The sequence below is a fragment of the Poecilia reticulata genome, chromosome 7 (genome assembly GCF_904066995.2).
Source record: "Poecilia reticulata chromosome 7, P_reticulata-male-v2, whole genome shotgun sequence".
In the NCBI taxonomy this organism is placed as follows: Eukaryota; Metazoa; Chordata; class Actinopteri; order Cyprinodontiformes; family Poeciliidae; genus Poecilia; species Poecilia reticulata.
In genome coordinates, this window is record NC_088836.1 from 28,045,388 (window position 1) to 28,070,381 (window position 24,994).

Consider the following 24,994-nt stretch of genomic DNA (forward strand, 5'->3'; position numbering starts at 1 on the left):
TGGCTACATCGAGGCTCACTGCAGTAAAAAAGACATACGGAGGATCAGATAGCAGGTAAAGCAGCGCACAGCTACAAACACTCACCCGGATTAGCATGACGGTCAGAAAGCTAAACAAATAACCAGCAAAATTATTTAAGTCTTCAAGCTGCGATGTAAGACGCTGGTTCTGCTCTCGCTGCTATGCTGTTTGAACCGCTGCTACGCGGTTCAACAGCATAGCAGCTGTCAGTGAAATAGACGGCGCTCCGTCTATTTGACAGACGGAGCGCTGCTTCTACTCCACCTGGTAGTGACTCTCACACCGAACCTCTGCTTAAAGCTGCAGCATCTAATCTAAAAAAATACATTTTACATACGTATTAAAACTTTCGCTGTCCTAACATGAGACAGATCATCTCTGAAAAAATAATCGATCTCCTCCTTGTTCTGCATAATTACTCTGCTCAGTCAGAAACAGCCAATCAGAATTAACAGTAATCAGCTAGCCGCCATGCTATCAGGAAGTTTTCATTCAGTAACTCAGGATTGTTTATTGTAATGGAACCTGTATTTGCCTTTGAATGTTAAGTTTTATACTTGAATTTTTTGCCAATGTTGAGAGGTTTTATTTTGACTCTTTGCATTATTTAGCCTCTTCAGAGCCTTCATATGTTATCAGTCTGTTAAAGATAGTATTACAGATAGCAGTACAATTTGCACAATGCCTGTTTTGTTTTTTTCTTGGAAAAAGTTATTAAAAACAAGTTTTTGTCTAAATTAAGGTGAATTTATGGTTCCTTTTTCCACATAATGTAACCGGTAGTGTTTATGATAAAAAAAATTATAATTATGTGATCGGTATCGGTGATCGGCAGGAAAAAACCTGATCGGCACATCTCTAGAATTTAGGAGAAGCTAATGCTATAACGCTAGATTCAACCATGCTAATCCCCACCAACAGAGTATATCACCTCAACAAGGTCAAATTTGATACTTCACACCAAAATTCTATTCAAATGAAAGTTTACAAAACAGCAAAATAGAATTAAAATAATGTATCCAGAAAGAATAAGTTAGGAGAAGCTAAGTGCGCTAAACATTTTCAAAGTTAGCAAAACCGCTAAGATGCTAAGCAAAAAATTGAGCTTCTCTCTCAGCGGATTAGCAGAAGTAAGACCACAACTGAAAATGACATTGTAACAAAATCTACTTTCTTTGGGCAAACTTTCTCAAATAAACTGTTCCGTTTTTTATTATTAACAAATATTTCTAAATCAGAAAGTAGAATAATTAACGCTATTTGTTTAGTGTTCACAATAAATTCACTAATAGATTTTATTTTTTTACTAGTTTTACTCTACACAACAAATGACAAATGGGTGACTGCCTTAATAAACATTTAAAAAGTTGTCCATATGCCTCTTAATGTTTTTGCTTGGTTGAGGTCAGACAATTCTCTTTTTTTTTTTTACACGCTTTTCTCGCTCAGTTGCACATTCAACCTGGAAGGCAGTCCTCCAAACTGATTGTGTAACAAGCTGCTGCTTCAGTAAATCAGCTGCCAATTACAGGCCGATTGTCAGTATAATTTGAACCAAAAGAAAGCAAGCCACAAATTTGTCCTGCATTGTCAGGCCCTTGGTGTACCCAGGACGTTTTTAGCAAAGGTTACCGAGGTCAGTGAACTTCCTTCCAAAGCACAGAGGTCTGGTAAGACCTGAGCTTAACAACGCACCGATTCTTACCTGAGCAGAAACTGAGTGTCTACAAACTGTCAGCTTGCTGTGCTGTCGTTTTGCTAGTGCAGAGTTAGAGCCGTTCTATACGGTGTAGATCTCACGGGTAGAATCACAGGCATCACACACACACTATTAGATCACAGGAAACGTATAAAAGAAGAAGGAAGGGAGTGTGAAGGCATTTATGGAGACATGCTGGTTGTAATGTCAGCCCCTCCCGTGGGAAACTTCAGTCTGACCTTTATGTTCCCTCTCTACATCTCTGATTGTCTCTCTCTTTATTTCTCTTCCTCCTTTTCTTTTCACTTTTTGCTCATTATCCAGTCAGCTTCCCCTTTGCTCTTCATGAATCTTACACTCTTGCTTTTGCTGCCTCTGCAGTTGCCATTGTCTGATGCTCACATTTACAAATGCGCTTATTTTTCACACACACACGCGCACGCACACACACACAAACCGTGGCATGTGCACCTCTACCCCCACAGTCTCTGGTGCGAGAAAACATCATCAAGTCTCATTAATTGGTTTACTCAGAGTAACCAGGCCAGAGCAGCACCAGCCTTCTTAAATGGATTTGGGGAGGAGGGCTTCACCTGCATAAAGGAATGCAGATTAATAATGGATTTCACTCGAGCTCGACAAGGAGGAGAAAACGTTATGACTATTACACCGAGCCGTTAAAGAGGTCTTAAAACCGATGAGTGGAAGATGGTGGGTGGGCACACAGATACTTTGTTCTGCTTCAGATCAGGAAGCAAATAAAAAACTGTGGTGCTGAAAAAGGCCACCGCAGATAAAGTTTAGTGTGTTGCTTCTCCAGGAGATGTTGAAACTTGTAGGCCATCAAGATTCAAATTTGAACGAAGAAAATAGAAACGGTCACCTCAAACATAATTAATTTGCCAAAGAGGATGAAACATAAAAGGTCTGCTTCTTTTCAGGGTTAACAACAATAGCCTTCTGTACTTACTGGCACCCTCGCTTACGATGTATGAAAATCCTTAGGATGAAAATGTGTCATTAATTGCAGATAATCAGCTTTTCTTCTTTGGTCAGTCGCCTGACATAAATCCTGTAGAAAAGCTGAAGAATTGTGGAAACAGAAATGGTCAAAGATCCGTCTCTGTGTGCTCCAACTCCATGAAATTTCACAGGATGAGACTGAGTGCTCTCCTATTGGCAAACTTCTGTTCTACAAAGCATCAACAGCAGGGGTGCAATTATTTGTGCCACAGGTGATTTAGCAAAAAAACAATGATGGCTTGGCATGGGCCTTTTTCCACCCAACTGAATAAATTTACTCAAATTAAAGGTTCGGTTTTTCCTTGATTATCAATGTAAGATTATACCACTATTCTACAAAAAATGGCAGAGATTTGAATACCGGTAGTTATTATACACTTTTAAACATAAAATGAGATAAAATAAAAACACAGCATGGATTGTCATCTCTCCTCCACCCCCCAACTTTCATATTTTATGTCATGTACCTAAGAATTATTTACATAACATAATGCGGAAAATGGCTCTATGAATTATTTTGTTGGAAATATTAATTATTAAGAAAAGCACGGCATTCTGCTAGTTAACAAGCGCAAACAGAAACTGCTGCTATTCAGAGACCATGTGCTAAACTGGGTTGTGGCATTTGAATACAGGACTGCATATCAAAGGGAAAACAAGCATTTGTGTTTCAGTTTGTGTTCGTACAAAGAGGCCTTGCTGCGTACGGTGGCGTCACGCTGACAGAGATGCAGCCTGACAAGTTGACACGAGATTAGAGAGTTGAGAGGAGAGCGCGTCCAACTGCCTTTTGAACCCGGCTTGACAAATGCCAAATTTAAAAGACGGAGCTCAGAAGATAAAACATGGAATGATATTTCTGTTTTTTTTTCAAAGACATGTTCTTTCATGTGATGCCCATGTAGGGGCTCATAAATTCAAGCTTTACTCTGCTGTGACACATAGACTGCCCTTGAATTTTATTTATTTATTTATTTTTATTTTTTTGCAATTTTTCAATTTACAACTACAAACTTCTTTTTTTTTTCATTTGTGTCCATAAAATTGTGGAAATAGTAGGAGATGAGATCTATAAAGGTTTGCATCAAAGCAAACATATAAGAATATTAAAGTACTGACCTTAATCCAAACAAGAATCTGTGACTAGACTTCAAAAATAAAAAAAGCAAATGTTTTGCCAATTTTCCTATTGAGATAATAAAGTATATTCTATTCTATTCCACACCCAATTTATTCAAGCTTATTCCATTTTGCAAACAAGAACAGGCAAAAGTTTAGTCTGTATTTCTAAGCTGGAAAAGGTGTAAAACTACTATAAGTGATTCTACAAAGTTCTGATTTAGGCAGAAGGTTGATAGAAATGTGCACAATACTTTTCCACCTAAGATCCAGGAACACTTGAGACTTCCTCTGAAAGTCCCTTTAACTGACTATATAACTGTTCAGACACCAAATAGACCTTAAAATGGATTAATATGCACAGGCGGGAACCCAGTTTACTTTTTTTAGGTGGTTATAATATGAAATACATGGAAATTTATGGTTGTAATGTGGTAAGGCAGAGTGTTTTTCTCTTTTTTTTTTACCACATTGCTGCCTGTTCTTTGCAGATTGTTTCAGCCCTGGAGCAGGAGGAGCAGGCAAGGAAACAGAGGTTAGCCTACAAGGTGGAACAGCTCATCTCTGCCATGTCTTTGGAGAGCTGAAGGTGAATGCTGCCAAAGCAAAGAAGGGGAGAGAAGGGACCGATGGACCTGCTTAAAAGGTCACTACTTACCTCTCACCGTGGGAAATTTCAACCACGATCTGGACCTGGGACCTCTGTACATCTTCAGCCAGACAAACACAACTGCTTTAGTTTGCGATTCTTTTCCCCTGCCATCACGATGAGACTGACGCAGAGGCTCTCCAGCTGGAAATAATATACACGTTATACATGTTGAGTTTGTTGGTTTCGTTTTCCTCAAAGGATCCTCTCTAGATTTGGCAGGAAATTGCATGTCATGTGGGTGTTCACATGTGTGGGTGTGCATGAGAGTGTGTGTCATATTGAGGAAGACTCGTGTAAGACTGTGAAGGCAAATGGAGAAACAGATTTAGCCTCCCAACCCCCTTCTGAGCGAGAAATGGAGGAAAAAATGTAAAAAAAAAAAAACGAAGGCGAAAGGCCGATCTCATGTTGGACAGTGTGCATTCAGATTACTCAGATTTTATTTTTGTACTCTGTAAATGTGAATATCATCATCTGCAGTTAAAGAAAAATATCCACAAAGTATCCCTAACTCCATCTTGTTAAAGATGCGTCTTATCTCACTCCTTCCCATTTTGGACTGATGCTTCACAGAACATGTACATGAACAAATGCTGCTCTACATGTGATCAGAAAGGAGATCAAAACAACTTCTGCTCATCATTTGAAATGTGAGTAGATCTTAATTTTGGAGTTATAGCTTCGACAGCATGCATGAAACAAACTTGAGGCTGATGGAGGTGAAGTGGCTGCAGAACTGCTTCGCTCTGCTGTTCTAAGGCGCCAATCAGTGTATGTGAATGTATGTTTTGTTTTTTTTTTCTTTTTTTTAAGTTTTGCAACAAATATTGGACCAGTTTAAGTGAGACACACTGATACTTGTAGTTGATTCTGCTACGAAAGAGCCGAAATTAATCACGCTGATTCCGATTTGCTTGGGGAGAATTAGTCAGCAGTTTGATACGCAGTAGCTAGAAGATGACGGGTGAAGCAGTTAGTTTCTATGTGCTTTGATTTTCATTACATTCCCCACAAATGTCTCATTTGGGGAGCCTTGATAAAACTTTATTCGCACAGCGTCCCCAAAGTCACGCATCAGATGTGTAAACATTTCCAAGAGTTTGGTTTCATCAAGTGCCAATGAGTCAGTAGAGATGCTACAGTAGAAGATACCGTCCAACTAACGGCGATGTGTTTGCCCAGACCACAAGAACTTTGTGTGGGTTCAGTTTGACAAAGTGCCAAGAGATCCTACTGTTTCAGCTTGCTTACTAGTGTGTCAAAATCGGTTCACGCTTTACAGAGGACACGTTTTGGGTTAACTTCAAAGCTCTGAAAGCTGGACTGGCGAGTTTTGAAAGGTACGATGTACAAGCAGGAAGGAAAAACCGAAAGGTGGAAACAAAAATCAGATGTATAAAATGACTCGCGCTGTTTGAAAGCGTCCCCTGACTAAAACCAGGCTGACAACTGTAGATTCCATCCTCTGAAATGCTGATTTATTTTCTTCCAAGACATGTTTGCTTGTTGTTTACATCAAGTACTTGAAAATACGTTTGTACAGTTTTGTGTGTGGAGCGCATGTACCAGGTGGGTGAAAGGTGCTTCTTTTCTTTGTGGCCTTAGATACCTGCCTGCTTAGTGTTCCCTGATCTTACCAGTCCTCAGCCAGGGCACGCTTTTTCAGTGAATCCTGGCACCAGCACTCAGCTGAGGATAGTGAGACGATCTAGAAAGGAGAGGTGAAGAGGCTACGGCCAGGCTGAGGCGGGCAGCACCTCTCCCAGCACTCGGCTCGCCCCAACCGTTTGAAGAGAAGCGCAGAGAAATGAGAAAGCGATGGAGGGGTAGAATGAGAGAGCGAGCCCCTTTAGCTCTGGTTTCCCACTCTGGCTTTGAAGACGCTCTTTGATCTGAGTCGGCTGCGTGCGCTCTGTGATCAGGAGAAAACATCAAACTAAGAGGCGAGAAGAAATGTCCGACGACGTGAGGAGTGAGGTGCAGTTGCTGTGTCATGCCAGTGGGGGCAGCAGTGAGTACGAGGGGCTGGAGTGTGTTGCCTCGTTTGAAAATGCACCTGCTGATGAAATCAGCAAAGCCACACAAACAGTGGACAGTTCCCTGTTAAAGTATCGATAATCCTTGATTTTTTTTTTTATGTTTTGCTACTTCACAGCCACAAATTTCAATGTATTTTAGTGAGATTTTAACTGATATACCAACGGAAAGTAGTGCATTCAGATTTTTTGTTAATACAAATTGTAATAGTGTGCTTGAAATTTGCATTCGGCCCTCTCAGTTTTCAGAATCATCATTCACTGCATGATTCTGCAAGTGTTTTGTGGCATCTTCCACTTTTGCACAAATACAATCTGCAATTTTTGATCCCTCTTCATCACAGAGTGACTGAATCTGATTGGATGAAGTATTAGGTCTAGGTCTGCATCATGATATCACCACCATGTTTTACTGTGTGAATGGTGTGTACAGGGTGAACTACTCTTACTACTCTTCCATCAAAGTGGTGCAAGATGAATAATTTATCAACAGGTTCACTCAAGTTCTGAATCTGTTTTGTGTGTGTGTGTGGGTGCGTGTGTGTATGTGTATGCCTTTTATTTAATGGTATCAGAGTAAAAAGGGCTGAATAGATATTCTACTTTGTGTTGGTATATCACATAACATTAAAATAAAATACAGGTTGTGGTTGTAACTTGATAAAAGACAAGGTAGACCTTATCTCGTATTTTGGACCCGAGTCAAGCAGACGTCGGACTGAATGATGTCCTAAAAACAAAAACTAGCATCACAGCAGATTTAGGATTCATGATTCAGTGCTTACATTGGACCTTAAAACTAAAGTGTATTTGCTTGAAGAACATGTTTTCTTCTGTGCCACAGGCACAGTTCCACTCTGCAGGATAGCTGACCTTTTGCTGGAAAAAATGAAAAAATAAATAAAATACTTACCAGCATAATTAGAGGAAAAGAAGGAGCTTGCAATCTGAAATTGAACCAGTTGGTAGTTTATATAAACATATCAATTTTCTAATTTCTTGAAGATAATTTCCCGGAATCTGCCAATCAAAAGTATTTATAGCAAACTAAAATTAAGGGGTAAGGTCACAGTTGTATTTGTCGAGTTTGTTGTTGTATTTATTTGCAAATGCAGTATGTTAATTTTTCAAGCTCCCTAACGGTCTAATAACCGACTCTAGGTACACAGCAGTGCACACATGCGCAGCACACACACAGAGAACATGAAGCTTCTTCCTTTTGATGAAGGCGTCTTCCCAATTTCAGCGACTAGAATTGTATCCTCCTCATACCTCACATTGCTTATACGGAGTAATGCTTTTTGTTTTAATGGGACCTTAATGCCTTTTTTTCCTTTTTCCAAGGAATGAACTTTATTTTTTGACAGAATCCTTCCAGCTGTTCTGTGAGCTCCTCCCCCTGTAACACAGGAGTGTGAGAAACAAAGTTAGGCTCCAACTGGTTAAGAATGGCTTTGATTTTTCTCTCTTAAAACATTTGTAACCCAGATGTTTCTCATCTGATATTTATGCATGCGTTTTAACTCGTGCTTTAGTTCTGCCTTGTGTTCCTATTGACATATCGATCTGTGCTATGATTTAGCCTGACGGCAATTCTTCCATTTGTAAACGTCTTAAAATTGCAGCACCTTTTATTGTGAACAGAGATTTTTTTTTTTTAGTTGTTATGAAGTGATTGCTTGTTTGTGTTACCATGTTGTACGCTCATTTTAATTTAATTTTAATAAAAGAGAGGATTTTTCTTTTTTACCCGTTCTGCAGTGCAGAATTACATTCGACTGCCAGTTGTGAGAGATGTTTAGAAATGCTCACAAACCTCACTTCAGATGAAGCTGAACAACTGAAAATGCTTTGTGAAACTTTCTGCTTCCAGTGAATCGTGGTTTTCCTTACACAGATCAGAGCGTTTTGTTATCTTTTCAGCTTGTTTGCTCGCTAAATGGCATCAGACACACAAACTCAAGTCCCAATCAATGTATTACTCTCAATATAAAATGAGTATCCTTCCATTTTAAACACATAGTAAAAAAAACAATCTTTTTAGACACTGGAGTACTGTAAAATAGCAATTACTGGCATTGATGATGATAATAATAATAATGGTTGTCTGTTCTTGTTTTATAAAAGTGTTGTGAAAATTGTAAGAACTTAAAGTATTTAAAAAGTTTGTTCTCTTGGTTTTTTTATTTGCTTTGATTTTGTTATTATAATATATTATTGTGTACCTATTGTAAATATGAAGCACACCTATTTTGCAAGCCAAGGATTCACTTTGTACTGTTGTTATATATAAATAAACTTTGCTGGTTAAAATTGCATAGAACCAAAATCTGTAATCCTGTCTTTTTTTTCATTTTCTTGTTTATTTTTTACATTTCTCCTTTGCATTTGAGCAAAATGCAAGAAAATTTGAACACAGATAGGTATGTTCTCACTTCACAAAGGATGAAAACGAAGTATGTTTGACTTCAGCAGATGAGATGCATCTAAGGCGGATTGCTGCCAGTCCCAAAACGTCATATTTGTTGTTACATTTGCCAAGAAAGAGCCAGCTCTTACATTTATAACACTTTTGAATATTGAATTTGAAAATGTAAAATGCTTCTGAATTTTAAAGGTAGGCTCATTTATGATGAATGTACTTTTAATCATACTGTGGAAAATTTGAGTTTGACAGCTACTGTATGTTTTACAGGCATAATTTAGCGCTACTGGTTACATAACTACTTCTGCTTGTGCTGCTAGAAAACAATGAAAGTAAGGATGTCATGAACACTGAAGCTCGGGTTAGGAACCCCAAGAATTTAACATTTAAGAAGACTTAACATGGTTTGTGGGGTTCTCTATATAATTACTTAAAATTATATGACATTTTTCTAGTTTTGGTTTCCATTTTCAAAGCATTTGAGATCATTTAATCTGAGCAACGTAACATTTTAGGTACTTGTTTTCAACTTTACTATACATAGGATTTTTCATTCTTAAATAAGGACCATTTGTTTGTTCATGGGATGAATGACCTCGCTAATTAAACTCAACTCTGAAAGACTCCGCAGGATAAATCTGTTGGTTTTCTATGACTCTTCTACCATCAACTATTGGCATCACCTGTTCAGCAACATTAAAAATGACTTGGCACAAACCTTAAGTCGTTCTTTTGATTTTGGAATATGTTGCATGCTTGAAATGCAGGAATATGTGCTTTATATAAGCTTCAAATGCAATTATTCTTCTGTAAATTAGTGCCAAAAGTCTTTAATTATTAATGATGGATGCTGCAATGATCCAACTTTCTTTGGAACCTTTAAAAGTAGAAATTAGTGTATATTTAAGACTGAAATGTGTCCTGATTGTTGGGTGACTGGGTTTTCATTTGAGTTGGTTTATGACCATGTCTTTGTTGTTTATTTATATTTGGAAGGTCATACAAACAAATAACTAACATTTCAAAAAAAAAAATAACTTATAAATCTCAGCTTTCCGTCGTATCAATACCAAGTTCTTGTTTGTTGGATCCCACAATACTAGATAGAAGTGAAGTTGATGAGAAGAGAGCAATAGCTTTCTTTCAAACTGCTTCAAGTGAATTGTTTTGTCTTCAAGATTTATTTTAATATTATGCATAGTCAATAAAAAGTTCAAGCACACAGTATATCAAAATTCCCTATATGTTTCTGAGTTCATATTTGAAAGAGAAAAATAAAGAAGAAAATCTTGTTCTAGAATGAAATTGCTTCTTTCAGGCACCAAGCTTTAAAATGACCTCAGCAGTATAATACAGAAACAACACGGCAGTCGAAGGCCTGCTGTTGTTTCCGCCCAAATTGCTCTGACACACTAAAACCCCTTCTATTTGGATGTGCACAAATTTGTGCTGCAATACCCATTTAAAGGATGCTTTAATCAGTGCCGAAAACAAAGCCAAGTGCTGCTTAAGCAGAGAACAATCAACATGAATAATGATTCGCTGGGCAAGCTTCGTATTTTCCTCTCACTGTAGACTCCAAGCTTCCAATTTTCTGTTTTGCTTGATGGTGAAAGGGACGTTGTAAATGTGGAGTGTGGAAAAAAACCAGCCAAAATCATCGGAGAGTAATACCATATCTTCCTGTAATTCTGGGAGCTAGCCTTTCATGTCATCTTGGGGAGTAATGCATTATTTCTACCTACAATGGTGCTAATTTTGAGGACAGATGCACAAAGAAACATTCTGTCACCTGCATGTTTACCTCCAGATACTCTGTCAGCACAGCTTCTTCAATCTGTGTCTACTTAGAAAAGTCTTATCCTGAAAAAATGTTTCAGTTTTTTAGCTATGGCACAACCTGCCAGAGATGCTAACTACTTCTCTTACATGTCTTAGAATATTCATGCTCATTCTACAACATTCCCGTTCATTATGTCTATTTGTTAGAAGCCCATGAGGGATTTGTAGGCAAAGCAGGAACAATATGTGATGCTAAATTCAGGTGTAGCTCAGGAAAAATTCAACCGGCTCTCTTGCTTGCTTAAAATATCTAGAATTCACCTGTTTTTCACAGCGATTGAAATGTAAGTTTAATTTTAAACAGATCTTCTGGGAGACTGAACAATTGTCTTTATTATGTGCTTCTGAAGCTCAGCATTGTTCCGTCTTAGTCTTTGGACTTCTTCCTTTCAGCTCAGCTCATCCTGGGATGAAGAAGATGATAAAGGATTTAAAAAAAAGACCCAGGACTCTGCAGATCAATTTTACAGTAAGAAACGGTGAAAGATTATTCTTTCCCCAAGTTCTAGAATACCCAAGTCCTACTATCCTGCAGCCTTTGGTCGCATCTCTTCTCCAACACACCTGAACCCAATGGCTGAATTTCCCCATTAGCATGTCATTAAGCTCCACAGAGGTTTGATAATGAGCCCCTCCTTTGATTCAGGTGTGTTGCAGACGCTACTAAAAGTTTAAGATAGTAGCTCTAGAGGACTGGACATGAGCAAAACTGTTATGGATCAAGGCTCAGACCTTTTCTGTTGACAAAGTTGGTTTGTGTAATGTTGTACTGGCAGGATTCCCAACACTTTTCAATAAGTCTTGGAATATTTTTCCTTACTGACAACATTTACTCAAATTCATTCATGTAAGTCAATGAAGGGCGTGTAAACATCTTAATCAGTGGTCCAAATGAGGACGGACTTTATCACTCAACTTTGGCGGTGCTGTCAGACTATCAAACAATATGTATTTTATATCTTAAGTCCCTTGGCCGTCCCTCCTTCTGTATTTCCTCTGGGGAAGGTCTAATCCCCGCTGCTTCTAATCCTGCACTGCTGAGACCAATTCAAATCCATGCGGGACTTAACGCCCTGTAATGCCTTTACAAGCAGTTGCGTAAAGCTGACATGCCATTCGTTCTGGGTAGGATTTTCAGCCAGGATTACAAGGCAAATTCAGAAATAATTAATGTGAGTTGGCAAAAGAGGGTGCCAGAGGTGATTTTTAAATCTCTTTTTTTTCCAATGAAACAATATCTGATGCTTTTTCTGAAAATTTGTGCTTTTTTATATGCCTCATGTTTTGTTGTTAAATTTCTGTGCAAAACTAAAAACGCACACTTTCAGATGGTGGTGGACATTCACATAAGGCAGACTACAAAGATATAAAAGTGTCATGGAGAGGTGTTTAACTCTTGCTCCATTTATAATGTGGAACCATCTCTCTGTGTGGTCCACAGTTCACCTCACCTGCTCCTTGTCAACCTCGCTCTCATTAGGAATAAACACGTCTGTGAGCTCTGCATGAATCGCAGTCTGTCTCCACTGGGTCCTTTTACCATCTACACTATGTAATGTATTCTGTGTGTGTGAGTGAGGCACAAACGGACAAAGTGCTACAAAATCAATAAGAAATAATCTTGAAACTGGTCCTAAGAAATGTGCTTCACTGAATTGCCCACACCTACAAATGGTGTTACAGAAGATAAAAACAGTCTGAAATGTGACGCTGATAAACTACTGACATATGGGGATATCAAGATGGCTTTTTACCAAACACTGCTTTTTGATTGCTAGTTGTTTAAAGAAATCTTGTTTTTCTAACATCATGAACAAATGTATTGCATTTGAACATCCATTTAACTGTTTGGAAGTTGTGCAGGGCACTGATACTCCTGTTGCCTTCTGATGAAAACCCATTTGTATCTAAATGCGTGTACGTGTGTGTGTGTGTGTGTGTGTGTGTGTGCGTGTGTGTGTGTGTGTAGATGGCTGAAATTGCTAAATAAGTTCAGGTCATTCATCATTTTCAAATATTTTTTAAAATCTTTTGTGTGTTTTACCTCGTCACCCTGACATTTCCCACTGACAAAATGTGTGTTCCACCACTGCAAATCAGCTTAATTGGCAAATGGAACAAAGAACAGTTTTTGCCATAAAGTTCCCAACCTTTGCTTTAATTGAAATAGCATTCAAATTACTGTCCACAAAGTTTTTGGAGATTTTAATTGTTTCAAAACAGCAAGATTTGTTGTGAGTTTCAGCCTGTGGAAATTAGACATTGTAATTTGTCTTAATGACAGTAAATCAGGGTAGCAATGGTTTCTAAAGCTTGCAGGTCAAAGGTCATCTGGGACCAGAGTTTGACAACTTTGCAATAAGTGGAAAAATATAAAAGAATTCCCTCTAAAGCTGGAACTTTGACTTGAAGGAACCAGACGGTTCCCAGCAAGTGCAGATTCTTCAAACTGTTGTAAGAAGTAAAAAAAAAAAAAAAAGTATTGCCTTTTTGTTGTGTTTTTAATTGGCTGTGTCATTTTAAACCAAACTTTGTTGTTTGTGCCAATAGCAACAATCGGCTGTTTATCACATGACTCGTGTGATGCCAAAAAAAGTGTTCCTGTTGCAATTTAGCAAAGTACAGCTGAAAAACCACTTCATCCTAGTGCATGAACTTTTGGTAACACTTTATTTGAAGGGTTGTGCATAAGACTGACATGACACTGTCATAAACATGACATAACATCTGTCATGAAAATCAAGAAGTTTTTATGAATGTTTATGACAGTTGTCATGTCAGTCTTATGCACACCCCTTCAAATAAAGTGTTACCAAACTTTTTTTTAAATCAAAAATGTAGAAATTGGCATGTGGCATTTCCATCAAACAAAACTATTTTGTAATTTCAATTTTACAATTTATGGAAACGAAAACAGATTGTGATACTTTAAAACAAACAAAAAAAGGCGTCGCTTCAAACTCCCGCTCCACGTGGCTGCAGACTGTGATTTGGTTTGTTTAGCTGACTTTCTGTGGACGTGGCCTGTCCCTGGACCCTGAGATGATAATGAGGCTCTCTCTCTCTCAGCAGGCCGGCTGACAGCCTCCTGTTGTGTGGCCTGATCTCTTAGGACTGAAAAGCAAACATGGAGAGGTGTGGGGCTGGCGTTCACTCCACCCCTCCGCTCCAGGTCCATCCATCCACGCCGCGCGCGCTTCCAAAATGTGCAGGTGTTGGTAGTTCTCAGCTATGCAAATAAACAGGGACGTTGCCCAAAAAAGCCGGGTTGTGCCATGAATATAAAGTCAAGAACATACATAATTGTACTATTGATGTGTGTTTGCGTGCACCCATGTGTTGGAGGCCACGCACCCACACATCCACACAGCGAGACTAACCGAACTAACCCTGCTGCTTCCGGGCTCATGGCGCAGGTGAGAAACGGTTGCCAAATTTCCCTTGCCGGTGCGCTCGTTTGCATATGCAGATGTTAATTACCACTGGTGCTTGTATGGGCCAATCAGCAGGCTGCTGGAACAGCTTGCGCACCCCAAGACAGACACACACACACACACACACACACACACACACACGCATACACACAGGTCGTTGTTTCCACGGTTACTCCCTCGGCTGATAATAAAGATAATCACCTCCGATTTCCTTCATGGCTCATTTTCTCCTGCTTGCTGCTGAAAGGCCAGGGCGCCGCTGTCTGATTTTCCACGCTGAGCTCTTATCAGAGTGTGGGGGCCGGTGGGCCGGGGCGGGGGGCCGAGTCGATGAACCACCTGCCACACAGGCTCACCAGAGAGGACAGATCCTGCTCAGGCAGGGACACGGATATGGCGGGCTAATGTGTGTTCGGTATCATGGTTTAATGCGGTTGGAATAAAAGCCTGGATGAGAGCAGGGTCAGATCAGATGAGATGTGTTATCACCTGGACCTGAATGAGAAAAGATTTTCTTACCTCCTCAGATCAACACTCACTCCTCTAAATCAATGAAAACCACTGGTTTGTCCTGCCCCCTTATCACCTTTTCTTAGGTCTGGTTAAAATGTGATCAGTCAGCTGATTTGTCTGAATAAAACCGCTTTAATGTGTTTTATCTCGGCCTGCTCAGTTAGTTATTATTAAACCGAGCCATCTGTTATAGCTGCATACAATTGATCCAATTCTCCCCGTCTCACCCTCTCTGCCAGCACCCACTTTTCATTCTGCCTCCCCACACCCTCGCCCCACCCCTCGTGAATCCATTGTCCGGATGGAAACGTGCCTTGGATAGCAAGGCCACGCTTTCGGCTCACTTCTTTGAGAATTATTTAAGGCTTAGGAGTTTCTGTGGAATGAATATTTGATGTGGAGGACCTGAGCGTCTCCCGACGAGCCCAGAGCAACACTTCACAGAGCGGCTGGGGGTGAGGTGTGTAGAGCTTCAAAACAGACAGCAGAACACACATCACCTCCTCCACCCGTCGCCACACCCAGAAACACCAGACAGTTTCATGATGGGTTTGCTTTGTGATGGCTGGAGGCCTGATCGAAAAACATGTGTCTAAAAATTAGGGTTTCTTTGCCCATTATTTTTATTTTCTTTTGTATTATATTGGTTTTCTTTCATGTATTTCATAACAAATACATGACATACAAATAGATGCCATATCTTGCTCTTTAACTTAATTAAGAAGTTGCCTATGTCATTATGTCATGGAAAAAATAAACAGTTTCTCATGACAAAAACCTGAAAAGCAGCACAGGCTGGACCTTGTTTTGTTCCGTTTTTTGCCACAAGAGGGCAGAGTCTCTTTATTTCTAAACGCAACAGCTTTCCCATTTGGAGCCGGCTTGAGATAGTCCTAAAATAAGCTGATCTCATAGTGCCATCTAATGGTTCTGCGTGGAAAAATCACTTTAAATATAAACCTCAAAACAGAGTTACAAATTCCTGTAAATGAAAGATTTCTGCAATGAATTCATATTGTTTTAGAATAAATGGAAGTATTTTCCTTCATCACAGATTTAGGTGGGTAGATTACATTTTTCAAATATTGTTTCTACAAATTTTATACAGAAGGTTTAAAATTAGCATTAATAACCATTTCTGACAGCAGTTTGATTAATGGGAATCTGCCATAGAGATTAATCAGACTGATAATTAGAGCCGTTTGAGCGGCCTAATTTGATTAAATTAATTTTAACAGATCTTATCTGATCGTTTGCTGTTTTAAATATGCACAGTTTCTCACGAGCAATTGTTATCTTTAAGATATTTATAAAAACAGAATGAAAACAACAAGGCATGACAAAAATGGTATAGTTCTAGGTTTTTTTTCCTGCTTATTGCAACTGTTTCATACATTTCTATACAATGATACGCTAAAGAACATTGTGGGGATGTGCTGAACGTATGGATACATCTGGTGAAAAATAAGACAGGAATGTAGATTTCATCACAACAGCTACCCAAGAACCTACAGCAAGAGCTGGAAAGTCCAGACTTCAATCTAGTAGAGACTGTAAAGGAAGACTTATAAACTGATTTTTATAGATGCTCCAAATCCGTCTAACTAAGCTTGAGGTGTGTTGTATTGAAGAATTATACAAAAATTAAATCTGTAGATGTGCAAGTGTGGTATAAATATAACCTAAAACAACAGGACAGGTAATGAAGTCAAAACCATGATTACAGACCAGGGGGATAGTCTGACATTGTTAAAATACATGGGACAAATAAATAAAAGTGAAAGTTTATTTGTATGTTCCACCGATATAACATGTATATCAGAAACTGACAAACAGTTTTGAACAAAGCATTCGAATCAAATAAAATAAAATAAAATAAACCTGTAACACGGTCACCAGGTCCTCGACTGTTTTTGAATTTGAAATGGACATTTGTTTTACCATTTCTAGAATAAGTTTGTCACCACAAAGGTATTATAAAGTAACTGTAACACTGGTAAAAACACACATACACTTAGCATTAGCTTAGCTGGAAAGTTCAGATGTCATGCTATTCAAAATAACCAAGTCTTGCAGTAGGATTATTACCTCCAATCAGCACTACACATATACTGTATGTTCTTAAATTAAATTTTATTGTTTCATTTTATTTTATGAGGACCACTCAAAAACAAAACAGTTATATTTATTCATAAATCAATAAATATATGTACACATAACTTTTAAGTAAGCCATGCCCTTGTTACTAACACGTCACACAGTTTGGAATTGTATTTGTAAAAATAAATGAATATAAAAAACAGTGTGTAATTTACCATTTGCTTTACAAATATGCACTACATTGTTGGTGTAACACATTAAAGGCCAGTAAATGATATACTGAAGTTGACTGTAACATGGCATTCAGATACGATACGGTTTAGTCTGACATATTTCCTGAATGTAAGAGTACACGGTCTATCAAATGCATGAAGATGAAATACCAGCTGTGATATGCTTTTTGAAGTATTATACAATCTGGCCTCCATCCCGTGTGTGTGTGCTTTCTTCTGCATCGAGATGAACACGTGTTGAAAGAAAATGTGGAGAAGGGATTAAAAATCCTTGGGTTGTGATTCAAAACCCTTTACACCCTGAGCTTTCACAGTCCTCTCGTCCTTGAGAATAAATCACTTCAAGATGTCTCCCAATCAGAGCCAATTAGGGCTAGTAGCATGCCTGCAGAGTTTGCCCTTTTCAAAAAGAGGACATAATGAAGCTGAGGACGAAGAAGCAGAATCGCTTAGAGAACAATGAATTTAGGTATTTAAGTATTCTCCTCCGAGGTGCAATTCTCCAGCGTATCGTAAAATGTTGACATGTTGTCTAACTTCCTGAGTTCAGAGAGAATATGTTCAAGATTAGGTATGCATGGTTTTCTGCTTGTGAAGTACTTACATTTGCTTTGTGAATTGGGTTGAGTCTGCAGGGACTGAGCCTCTGAACAATAGGAGGAGGCTCCCATCAGAGGGGAGAGCTTAAAATGAACATATGTACAGGATCAGCAGAGAGTCAGGAAGAATGAGAAGTAAAGCAAAAGAAAATATGGGTTTGCTCTTTAAAACTGGTCTGAGAGAAAAACATTATATACATATATATATATATATATATATAAGAGACACATTGGTGGATATTTTTAAAAATCTTTTATTTCATTTTTTTTATCTTTCCGAGATAAAAATCTAAGAAAGATTTCTAGGAATATTCCTGAAATGACCTCACTAGGAGCTACTTTTATTCTTGACATTCTTTGAGAATATGGACCCAGCTAGAACTCAATCTTTGTTCATTTCTAATTTCAATTTTTTTTATTTTTTTTTCCTGGACTAAAGTATTTTCCCAAATACTTCAGACTGTTACGTTTTTAAATAAACAAACAAACCAGTTCAGATCAAATTAGAAGCGTGAACAATTTACACAGTTTTGCCAGAACGTGCCAGTTGCCAGAAGGACAAATTACCTGCAGAAGGTGAAATGAGATGGAAACATGCTCTGTCTGTCTGGCAGTGTCAGCGGCATTCACATAGTTGTCTTCCCAATCCTGCAGCCACTGGTTTTTGGCACTGCTTTTGCTGACTTCATTTTTAACAGATTGGCAAAAGTCGACAAATATTATGTGAAATATAGATTCTCTCCTAACATAGTATTGTATAAAAAAAAACATAGAATCTTATCCTACAAAAGCTGAATAAAATAACTCTTTATTTCCCCCTCAGAAGTAGATTTGGAGTGTTTAAATCGTCACTGAGAATGTGGGAAATATTATTTAGAGGCCTGGCTGTTTTGTTGTGTTCAGCTAATTGCTGAAACCATCAAGTCATTCTGTGTTGCTAATTTTTAGCCGAGCACCCTGGTGCTGCCCATCTATGAAATTAAAGAAACTCTTGGCCAGCTCAGTCATGTTTCACATGCTCTTATGCAACGGGCATGAAAAGCAGGCCATGAAGATAGTGCAATGATTCTGTGGTCGTCTTTGAAGTCATCAGTGGGTTTTTCTGCATCCTTCAGAAGACACATGACAGACTGGATGCTCTTCTGTTAAGAGTGAAACACAGAACAGCAGGAAGCAGAAATGTATTTATATCTTAGTGTGATGATAGGTGGATTAAACTGGGGAGTCCTGATGGTGACATCGCATGAAAATTGAGGACGTTTTCAATTTCCTTTCAGAAAAGTAGGAAAATATAACGCCAGGTGTTTTGCACACGGTTTCCTCAGCGACACTGAAACAAAGGCAGGAAAATCTCCCAAATCCTACAAACATTGTTTAAAGCTTTATATTTATCACACATCCCATCTAATATTGTCCTTTTTCTGACTACATGATGAAAATACATCCTTCATAATGCGGCACATTTTGAAACCTCACAAAGTCCGGACCTGCATTTCTAACGGCTCTGTAAAACACACAACCATATTTTTAGAAACTCCAAACTTAATTAAGGAAAATTTTAGATGAAAAAAATTTACTTTATCTCACACTTTAGTGCTCTTCATTGGTCAGACAGTCTCATGGGATTTCAACATCTAATATTTCCCAGAGAGACCAAATAAAAAGTAAAACTTAGTCACCATAATTTGTTATTATCCTAACATCCATATATTTATGAATCGGATTGACAGCACAGGCTTTAATATTAAATCCATCTTTTGATGTATTAGCATAATCTCTGACATAAATACCCCAATAATCTCATTAAAGATATTAAGGGAGCGAGCCTGTGGTTCAGTAAGGGCTTATAAAAGGGCTTCAGTCACCAACCCCAATGCTAACGATGGTCATTTATAGTATTACTAAAAGATAGAAAGGTTTTAATTTGATCAATTGCTAATGGGATTGAGACCTTGTTCATAGCACAAACTGTCCATCATGATTGCTTGCTTCTCATTGGTCCATGTTTAATTTTTTTTCTTTTTTCTGAGTTGGAGAGAAACTACTGTACATCTCAACTCCTCAAAGTTACGCATGTCAGGAATCAAGTCAAAGAATGTGGTTAATATTTTTACTTCAATTATTTAACCTTTATTTCACCATTAAAATCCCATTGAGTTTAAAAATCTCTTTTGCAAGAGAATCCTGGCCACGACAGGCAGCAACGCACTGAGATTACACAACATTCACAGCAAAGCAGAAGAAGTTAACGCCGTCATAAATAATACTAATTCTGCTCAGTGCAGGCCTGTAGAGCAGCCAGAGCAGTTCTACTAATCTGGAAGCGTTTTCACTAGCATACAAACAGAAACAGCTTTTCTCCAGATTAAACCTCAAACAATGAGGCCATTCCATCTATCAGCTATGTTTTTGTGCTGCATGTTGGACACATGATGCTTGTACTTTGATATTTGTTCAGCAAAGAAAACATTACAATAAAACAATACTGACTTATATCGCATGTACTTAATGGAATGGGTAGCAATGGAAAAGTAAAGTCATGTTAGAATCCCAGTTTAACGGACGGATATTTTGAGGAGATTCGTCACTCTTCAGCTTTAGGCAGAAAGGACTTACAGTCGGAGGCTCAAATTAAGTTTTTGGCAGCGCTGGTAACGGCAAATACCTGGGCAGTTTGGAACGAAAGGGCCAGATCCTGGTTCTCTTCTCAAGACTTTATGAAAGTATACTTTTTCACTCACATGCTCAGATGACAGTCCTCCAGTTTTTCTGTGCTTCAAGCTGCAATTGAGCTTTTAGAGCTACTTAATATTATGAGTTCCAGTCATCATCGGAATGTCAATATTTGCAATGATGCAATTGGAACAGATTTGTTGGCTGACAATTTTGACACTGCGTTACATTTCAAGTAATGCCTTAAAACTCTGGATGTCGGTTGTATATCTGGCCAGTTGGAGGGACTCCTACTACACTTCATGCCAACATCAGATGCATAAATTTAGCAGCTGAGATGATAAATATTACAGAATTTTGGGAACGCTGGAATACATTAAAATCTTATTTTTTTAATTAAGAAAATGTTGGTCAAACATAACTGTTTAAACGTAGCATAACTGTTAACATTAACAAATTAATCTCTTCTTGCAATGAGGAAAAAAATGGAACAGATACAATTGAAAGCCTTTGTGATTGCAAATAGCAATGAGACTTCTCCACATAAGACAAAAACAAGCAAACAGACATGATGAATTGTTGAAATATGTAATAAAATCTTTAAAATGTTTAATAGTTAATAGTTGCAATTTAATTTAATCTGTAAAAGGTTAGAACAGCTGTAAAGTTCTTACTATTCTCTGAAACCTGCGGTCTTCAACACTACAAATGTCTTACTCCCTCTGGTGGAGGATCTAATTACTACAAGTGGCAAGTGTAAAAACTGAGAAAAAACTCAAAGTGTGTTTATTAATCGTGTTACTTTAGTTCATAAGCTTTAAAAAGTATTTATTAGATATATCATACAAGCTGCTATTTGGTGAATTTGATGTAATTTTGACATTGAATTTAAGCTGAAAATTACTGGCACTCCTTGCAGCTTAAGGTTTAAAGTATTTTTTATTATTTATTTTTGCAATGTATTTATTCTTTGGGGAGCCCCAGTCCAAACTTTTATCTGATGGGTGATTGCAAGGAGGCCTTCCTAAAGACTGACAGCTTATCACCAAAGAAAAGCTGTGAAAATATCTGTGAAATCAGGCAAAAAGCCAGTGATTATAAGAAAAGTTAGATCGCTAACATGGCACTGCTTTATTATATTTTGACAGTTGCTCATTTTCCCATCAGAAACAAACTTCTTGGCAGAATTAAGATGATTCTAAATCAAAATTTGCCAGACATATGAATTATTTTAGGCTTAACAGCGCGTACCAAAATAAATATAACATGTAGCTTCATTTAGACTTTGAAATGTCTGAAAGCAAATACTGATTAGAATTTGAAATGTATTGTATAAACTCAATTTGAAATGTATCTGAGTAATTATGTAATAGTATCAATATTTAGATATATTGTAAAGTCTTTGTATAATTGTGGAGTTTATCTAGATTAAAGGCTTAGTGCTCAGAACTGTTGATCTGATGGTTCTTGGGTTAAAGTTGTTCTTTAGTCCTTTTATTCTCGACAGGGCAGGAGAAAAGAAAACACTTTGTGTTCTCGGTGGGATCAGTCCTTGTTAAGTTGGCTCATTTCAGGAGGCCTGAGCACTCCTGAAATGAGGGCAGAAGACAGCCAATGTTTTTGTTTTTTCTTCTGTTTTTGTCACCCACTGCAAAGCTGGGCTGTCAGATGCCGACTCCGACTTTAACTGGAACCGCAGACTTTGGTCCATGGAGAATGTGATCGAGCTTTTCAGCAATAAACAGTCCAGTTGGGTTTGGCCGACACTCTAAATTCTGTCTCTCTTCCTTTCAATTCTCGTTGCATAAGACCAGATATTTTAGTCCTGAACAGCATAAACATCTAAAAAAGAGGAAGAAAACAAACAAGTGAAAGAATGTCCTTGAGGGTCAGAGTTCCTGTTTCCATGTGCTGATCCTCGTGATGTCCTGGCAGTACCCCTCATCGCCCCCCTTGCTGTAACACAGGGATTCTTTGTGTATTTTGATAAATAAAAGCAAAATCCCCAAATACCAGGATTCTACTTACAGATATGCTGTCCAGTTTTTGTTTTTTTTGCTATTAACTACAGTGGCTTCCAACAGTATTCATTCCCCTTGAACCTTTCTATATTTTGTCACAAACATAAATAAATTTCGTTGGAATTGAATTTGAAAGACCAAAACAAAGTTGTATGTAAACAAAGTGATGAAACAGAAAATTATACACGATTATAGAATTTGCAAAGAAGAATGCACAAACAAATTCAGTCACTTGATGTGAAAAGCTGGTAGACACTAAAACACTAAATGACTTGCAGCTGTAATTGTAGCAAAAGGTGGTACTGAGGGAAGTAGGGAGGCTGAATAATTTGCACACCGCACTGTCCAGATTTTTTTTTCTATAATTGTCATTCTATTTCACAATTGTATTCTGGTTTGTGTTTGTCTTTCACATTAAATTACACTAAAATATATTTATGTTTTTAGTTGTAATGTGACAAAATATGGAAAAGTTTAAGGGGTATGAATACTTTTGCAAACCACTGTATATACTTAGGTGATTCTTCTTTGGGAAATAAGACAACATAGTAGATTTGCATGTGTCAGAAGACTAATCATAGTATGAAAGTGAAGTCATTTGCAATTATATGATATATTCCCAATAACAAAAATTATAAAAACTGAAAACTTAATAGCTGATTTAATTTATTTGTGTTGGTAAAGTTCTTTACCAACACAACAGAACTTAGCCATTGAGTTGGTTAAGTTATTCTACAATAAATATTTGAGCAGGTTTTAGATCTCTGAGTTTTCAGTCTGTGAACATGCGCTGTTAACTCTGAAACACTTCAGGTCTCAGACTTGGTGTTTTCCTCCTAACAACTCGTGTGATTGTTCAATGAAGCACATGTGCTACAGTATGTGTGTATGCGTGTGTGTGCGTGTGTGTGTGTGTGTGTCTGTGTGTGTCCTTCTGGGGCTTAGTAATGACTCACTGCTGGCTGCTTTTTGTCTGTCCAGAGACAAACAAAACGTGCGTCCAGGCATTTTGAGAGACGCCATGTACTTTTACTGGCTCAGCTGTAACATGCAGGAGAGAGGAAGAGCCGGCCCCGATGTCCAGGTGAATCTCCAAGAGAAATTTAAACAGAATACATGTGTTCCATTGTTGTAAATGTCAGCCGGAAGACTGGAAAGCGAACATTGCAGGTGTGGAGTAAAAACTGCTCTGGGCGTCTTCCTGTATACACTCCTTATGTTTATATGTTTCTTGTTTAAACCACTTTGGCATACATCTTTTCCTTTTACTTTCTTTTTTATGTTCTTTTAGTTTGCTTTATTTGAATTTTTGTTTTTCTTATTTTCTGTCTCCTTCCTTTGTTATGCACTTCCAAAAATCTAATGCTTGCAAATCACAAAATCAGTGCTTCTTAAACTTCATGTCGAAAGCCACCAAAACCCTTGGTATTATTTTAGCAGAAAAGCAAAAAACACATTATTTTTTTATTGGTGCCGCATATTTAAAGGGTGTGGTTTATTTGTGCTTCATTCGTTCTTTAAAAGTCACACTCTTGAAGTGCCAAGTTGGAAAACAAACACAGTTGTCATGAAGTCTTCCAAATGATGAAGTTGGAAGTTTGTCACCATCTAAAACTGACATGACTGCAAGACACATCTTCAGTGAAAAGCTGTTTATTTGTTCCTCTTTCAGTTTGTATCCCACTTAATGACTTTCCATTTCTACTTCAAGATCTGTTAGTAAGCATAAGTGATTTCAACAACTGTAGAGAAAAACCTTGTTATTGTTTTGCACTGTCTTTGTGTCCAGTTCAACTCCCTGTGTATCACCTGGGTTAATAAGTCTCATTCCCTAAGTCTCCCTGTTTGCCCTCTGCTGACAGCTGTTCAACATTCCCCTGATTAGACTTACCTGGTTCCCATTGATCAGATCTCCTCTGTACAGGGATTCTCTGGTGTTTTTGTTCTGCCCATGCCCAACCTGTAAGCTTTGTCATCTTCATCATTAAAACTTTATTCTAACACTCTTGTCTGAATTTTGGTCCTATTTCAAACTTGCAATACCCTCTAAGGAACCTGATTCTGCACTTTTTACATCGGTTTTGCTAAACAAAGCCAATGAACCTCTCACAAATACATTTATGGGTTTTTATTCATATTTTTCAGTGGGGTTTTTGTTTTCTGTGTGTAAGACGAGAACATGCATTAGGTCCTGTCAAAAAAAAGCAAAAAACATATCAAAATAAATCTTGAAGTTTAAAGCCAATTGGAAATTTCCGATTTGATTTTTAAGACTCTTTTCTCTTGCAGTAACCTGCAAACTCCACCATCATCTGCCAATGATGGTTGCCAAGCAGACTCCAGTGCAACCAGTTAAGTCTTATCCCTAATGAAATGATAAAAAAAATCCTACATTATAAATATAAAGGATAAATAAATGGATTAACTTTTTGTGCAAGTTCCAAAGCTTGGTTCTCCAATCTGGACCAAATTAAGTTTCATTTTAAGTCACCAAAGCCACACCCAGTCCTGAAGACTTCCTGATGTACAGAATGAAGAAATGACTTCCAGAGGCTTTCATGTTGTTCTAGCAACATAAAATATGCATAAAGATCTTAAAAAGC

The 24,994-nt window shown here is 38.0% G+C and overlaps 1 protein-coding gene across 7 annotated transcripts in view; it reads left to right on the plus strand.

Moving 5' to 3' along the window:
- plxna2 (plexin A2) overlaps positions 1 to 8,880 on the plus strand; it is a 217,896-nt gene extending 209,016 nt beyond the window's left edge. For all 7 annotated transcript variants that reach the window (XM_081609239.1, XM_081609235.1, XM_081609236.1 and 4 more), the window contains one exon: positions 4,355 to 8,880. In XM_081609239.1, coding sequence (XP_081465365.1) covers positions 4,355 to 4,450 — 96 coding nt within the window. In that variant the 3' untranslated portion in view covers positions 4,451 to 8,880. The remainder of the gene's footprint in view (positions 1 to 4,354) is intronic.
- The last annotated feature ends 16,114 nt before the right edge of the window (positions 8,881 to 24,994 follow it).